Below are 5,815 nucleotides of genomic sequence, written 5' to 3' on the forward strand. Positions count from 1 at the left end.
GTCATGGTCTTCATCAGTCTTGGTCTTCATCAGTCATGGTCTTCATCTCTTTGTGCCGACTCAAACTCTGAGCTGATCGGAGGCCTGAGAGCTGCAGAAGCTGTTCTGGTCTCCACTGCTCCATCTTTTATTTTCAGTGCCTTGCTAAAGTATTGGGCCCCTTGAACTTTTCAACCTTTTGCCACATTTCAGGCTTCAAACATAAAGATATAAATTTTAATTTTTTGTGAAGAATCAACAACAAGTGGGACACAATCGTGAAGTGGAATGAAATTTATTGGATGAGTCAAACTTTTTTAACAAATAAAAACTGAAAGTTGGGCGTGCAGTATTATTGGGCCCCCCTTGCGTTAATCCTTTGTAGCTCCGCCTCTTGCTGCAGTTCCAGCTGCAGTTCCAGCTGCAAGTCTCTTGGGGTTTGTCTCCATCAGGTTTGAACATGGAGACACTGAAGTTCTGCCCATTCTTCCTGCAGAACAGCTGGAGCTCAGTGAGGTTGGATGGAGAGCGTTTGTGAACAGCAGTCTTCAGCTCTTTCCACAGATTCTCGATTGGATTCAGGTCTGGACTTTGACTTGGCCATTCCAACACCTGGATACGTTTATTTGTGAACCATTCCATTGTAGATGTGTCTTTATGTTTTGGATCATTGTCTTGTTGGAAGATAAATCTCCGTCCCAGTCTCAGGTCTCTTGCAGACTCAAACAGGTTTTCTTCCAGAATGGTCCTGTATTTGGCTCCATCCATCTTCCATCAATTCTGACCATCTTCCCTGTCCCTGCTGATGAAAAGCAGGCCCAAACCATGATGCTGCCACCACCATGTTTGACAGTGGGGATGGTGTGTTCAGGGTGATGAGCTGTTTTGCATTGTGTCCAAACAGTTTGATTTTGGTTTCATGTGACCAGAGCACCTTCTTCCACATGTTTGGTGTCTCCCAGGTGCTTGTGACAAACTTTAAACAACACTTTTTATGGAGATCTTTGAGAAATGTCTTTCTTCTTGCCACTCTTCCATAAAGGCCAGATTTGTGCAGTGTACGACTGATTGTTGTCCTATGGACAGACTCTCCCACCTCAGCTGTAGATCTCTGCAGTTCATCCAGAGTGATCATGGGCCTCTTGGCTGCATCTCTGATCAGTCTTCTCCTTGTTCCAGATGAAAGTTTAGAGGGACGGCCGGGTCTTGGTAGATTTGCAGTGGTCTCATACTCCTTCCATTTCAATATGATTGCTTGCACAGTGCTCCTTGGGATGTTTAAAGCTTGGGAAATATTTTTGTATCCAAATCCGGCTTTAAACTTCTCTACAACAGTATCTCGGACCTGCCTGGTGTGTTCCTTGGTCTTCATGATGCTCTCTGGTCTTTGAACAGAACCCTGAGACTCTCACAGAGCAGGTGCATTTATACAGAGACTTGATTACACACAGGTGGATTCTATTGATCATCATCAGTCATTTGGGACAACATTGGATCATTCATAGATCCTCACTGAACTTCTGGACTGAGTTTGCTGCTCTGAAAGTAAAGGGGCCCAATAATACTGCACGCCCCACTTTTCAGTTTTTTATTTGTTAAAAAAAGTTTGACACATCCAATAAATTTCATTCCACTTCACGATTGTGTCCCACTTGTTGTTGATTCTTCACAAAAAATTTAAAATTTTATATCTTTATGTTTGAAGCCTGAAATGTGGCAAAAGGTTGAAAAGTTCAAGGGTGCCCAATACTTTAGCAAGGCGCTGTAACTATGGAGAACAGCTCTGCTCAGTAGGGCAGTAACAGAATACTCGAGTAATCTACACATCGATTGCTAGGACATCTATCGAGGTTAAAAATGTAACATCAAGTATCCGTAGTGACGTCATATCATGTGACCACCGTATGACCGTAGGGGGCGGTGTTGCACTGCTGCAGGTCACAGAGTATGGTGCAACACCGGGTCCAATGACCGAACCAGAACCAGCTTCCTCTGACCTTGTTTCACAAACAAAAAGCAAAAAATATTCATCTCTAAACCTATTAAAAAATCTATAAACATATCAATCTCTAAAACTAAACTTAATGCGCACCACAGCTGGCGGTGCTGCGGGGTGGTCCCCCCCCCCCAGTTTTAAGTTTCTTTTCCGACGTGCTGCGTTTCTTCACGGTTGCAGTTTAATAATAAAAACTAATAGTTTAGTTTTTCCTGTGACTTATTTGCAGTATGATCAATGGGAGGAGCATAATATACGCTCCCAATGTTTTGTTGGTCTTTTTTTTTTGTAAATAATTACCATTTATTGCGGTTTTATTTATTTATTTATTTTTGTATCTTGAGATCTATGACGTCATCAAATACTCGAGTTCTACTCGGGTTTTATTATGTTAATGTCGAGTTTAAAAATTATACACTCGTTCAACCCCTACTGCTCAGGTCATTTTTTAAATCATGTCTGATAAAACTACACTCAGCTTCGTAAACAAACAAACTAATAAACAAATAAATAAATCAAGTCTGAAAAGGGTGGATTGTTGTCTTCAGGTCGAGGGTGAGGTTCTGCCTCCAGTGGAGGAGTTCAAGTATCTCTGGGTTTTGTTCACAGTGAGGGAGGAATGGAGCGAGAGACTGACAGAGGGATTGGTGCAGCGTCTGCAGTATTGTGGACTGAGTATTGTGTATTGTGCAGTATCCAGTTGAGGAGGTCCAGGCATGTCTGACTGGGAGGAGACCCCAGGAAGACCCTGGAGAGACTGTGTCTCTGTTGGGAACACTTGGAGTCCTCCCAGAAGAGCTGGAAGAGGCTGTGGACAGAGATGTGTGGACCTCCCTCTCATGCTGCTGCCCCCCGACCTCCCGTCACCTTGCTCGAGTTGTGTTTCTGGATGATGCTGACGGCTCTCTGGCTGAACAGCTCCGTGGAATAAACGCCTTTATACGCCGTGGCGACCTCCTCCCCATCTCTGAGGTCCAGAGCACAGCGGGTCCGGTTCAGAGGAGCGATGTTGTAGCAGCGAGTATGAGAGAAGTAGTCCTCACTTCCTGTCAGGTAACCTGACACACAGGATGAACGTCATTACATGAGACGGACACCTGGGACAAACATCACTGTTTTACACTTGAACTGCTGCCGAAGGCAACAAACATGTTGTTTTTGTGCGTTTGTTGTCTGTTAGCAAAAGATGTCACCAAACACAGAGCAGATATGAATGAACCATCAGAACACACTTACTGGATGAACCTCTACACGTGAACAGGTGTTGAGGTCAACACATTTCATTACGGAGCCAAGTGAGCTCAGAAACACACACATGGATGAAGGAGGACTGAACACTTTACTGCATTTGTAACAATAAAACCATATGTTCTAATCACAAAGGTTTGACTGGTCACGTGATCTGGTCACGCGATCTGGTCACGCGATCTGGTCACGCGATCTGGTCACGTGATCTGGTCACGCGATCTGGTCACGTGATCTGGTCACGTGATCTGGTCACGCGATCTGGTCACGTGATCTGGTCACGTGATCTGGTCACGTGACTTGTGAGCGGAGCAGAGCAGGAGAAGTCAGCACTGAGCTTTAACCACGTGCACAGTGACGTCAGGCTCGACAGACGCCGACACATCTGACAGTTTGGTACCAGAGCGGCAGCACGTCTGTTGTTTGGAATTATTTTGGCTGTAAAGAAGAAGACGCTGCACGACGACGTGTGATGAGCAGAACCTGCCTTGCTGCTGTCGCGACCTCTTCACGTGAAACCACGAATCTTTATCAAGTTAACATAACACCACTAAGACATTTATGATGGTTTCATGGATACGACACCATCGACCAGTGCTTCAACTTCAAGTAAACTACCAGCCGACAGGGATCACAAAGTATCAGCCGACAGGATCACAAAGTATCAGCCGACAGGATCACAAAGTATCAGCCGACAGGGATCACAAAGTATCAGCCGACAGGATCACAAAGTATCAGCCGACAGGATCACAAAGTATCAGCCGACAGGATCACAAAGTATCAGCCGACAGGGATCAGCCGACAGGGATCACAAAGTATCAGCCGACAGGGATCACAAAGTATCAGCCGACAGGGATCACAAAGTATCAGCCGACAGGGATCAGCCGACAGGGATCACAAAGTATCAGCCGACAGGGATCACAAAGTATCAGCCGACAGGGATCAGCCGACAGGGATCAGCCGACAGGGATCACAAAGTATCAGCCGACAGGGATCACAAAGTATCAGCCGACAGGGATCACAAAGTATCAGCCGACAGGGATCAGCCGACAGGGATCAGCCGACAGGGATCACTGACCGAACTGTTCCAAGGTATTACTCCGTATGAACACAATTCAAAAGTGCACGTGGAAACAACTGGAGCAGTAACGGAGTTCGTAGTGAAAGACGTGATGCTCATTAATAAAGTGACCAAGGGTTTACAGCTTTGGTCAACACAGTGGATAAGCGTACAGAACGCCCTCGTACACACACTTTAGACAGGTTGCTATCCCGGAGCTACACAAACAGACACAGAGTTGCTGCGGAGCTGAAAACAACTGAAACAGATTTATTGTTTGTGTTTGTTGAAAAATACACGAGGAGAAAAAGAATCCCATATGAAATGTCTTCAATACGAACCAAAGTAGGAGTCGAAGCCGCGGCGCGTGGGCAGGCACTCCCTCCTGTACATGCCCAGGTGCCACTTGCCCACCATGTGCGTGTCGTAGTTCGACTCCTTCATCAGCTGAGGCAGCAGCTTCTCGTCCAGGGGGACGCAGTACGGCTGGCAGGGCCAGATGATCTGGTGCTGCATGCCCGTGTGGATCTGGGGGGGCAAAGACGATGCAGGTTAGGAATGTGTTAGTTCCTGATGCTGCTCAATAATCCAGGTAGAAAAATCTAAAAAAGTTCAATCTGGTCCTCTGGACATTCAAAAAAACAAAACAAAGCAAATCAACAAAAAAATGTAGAAACGTTTCGTCACTCATCCTGAGGACTTCTTCAGTCTGAGGTGCTGTATTCAGCTCAGTCTCTTAAATAGCACCTTCTCAGAGTGGATCAACCAGTTTGCTGCTGACAACCAGAACCAGCTGATCACATGCTCAAGAAGGACCATCAGCCTAACAATGGATCATTAGCACCTGATGGCTGTTTACTGTTCACAGAGGGCTGAGTGATACTAGCAATCACAGCATTGTAAGAGGGGGACAGTTGAACCTGGAGGCTCCGCCCCTGTTTAATGATGGAAATGAAGCTGCGTGCACGAGCGGGGAACCGACAGCGCACGTGGCTCCAGGTGGGTTGTTGTTCCTCGTTCATGAACGTCTGAAGCAGACAGTCTGACAATAGTTGTGACTTCAAACCGTCTGCAAGTGATGACCGCACAGCACAGGGAGAGAAACCTTTGATTTGCTCAAGAGAACTTCAGCAGCAGCTGGCAGAGAAATAAAACTGTGGTCCAACAGATCAGGTCCCCTGGACGGTTTCTGTGTTCAAATGTTTCGTCTTTCAACCAAAAGATTCAGGAGACACAACTAACTCAGTCTTATAAAGAGCATCTTGTCAGATGTGGACCACTGGTCAGCCACCATGAGAAGGTGCTCTTCACACCTGACAGAACCTTTGACATTTTTCTACCTGGACTATGGAGCAGCACCAGGACCTGAGATCCTTCAATGCTCCAAGTTGCTTCAGTCAAGTCAGGACTCCCTGTTCAGCAGTCCAAGACCACTCTTACACATTTCAGCAAAACAACCCTGACCCTCAAAAAAACATCTACAGGACACCGGCTGCTGAACCGGCCCCCTACGGTCCACAAGAGTCCGGCTGCTG

At 46.3% G+C, this 5,815-nt stretch overlaps 1 protein-coding gene across 1 annotated transcript in view; it reads right to left on the reverse strand.

Annotated features, from left to right (window-relative positions):
• Positions 1 to 5,815, reverse strand: part of LOC119424603 (arylsulfatase B-like) — a 26,051-nt gene that overhangs the window by 19,780 nt on the left and 456 nt on the right. The window contains exons 2-3 of the mRNA XM_037692090.1: positions 4,622 to 4,808; positions 2,843 to 3,033 (exon numbers count right to left, since the gene is read on the reverse strand). Coding sequence (XP_037548018.1) covers positions 2,843 to 3,033; positions 4,622 to 4,808 — 378 coding nt within the window. The remainder of the gene's footprint in view (positions 1 to 2,842; positions 3,034 to 4,621; positions 4,809 to 5,815) is intronic.

This window comes from Nematolebias whitei, chromosome 18 (assembly GCF_014905685.2).
Source record: "Nematolebias whitei isolate Nwh7 chromosome 18, NemWhi1, whole genome shotgun sequence".
NCBI classification, from domain to species: Eukaryota; Metazoa; Chordata; class Actinopteri; order Cyprinodontiformes; family Rivulidae; genus Nematolebias; species Nematolebias whitei.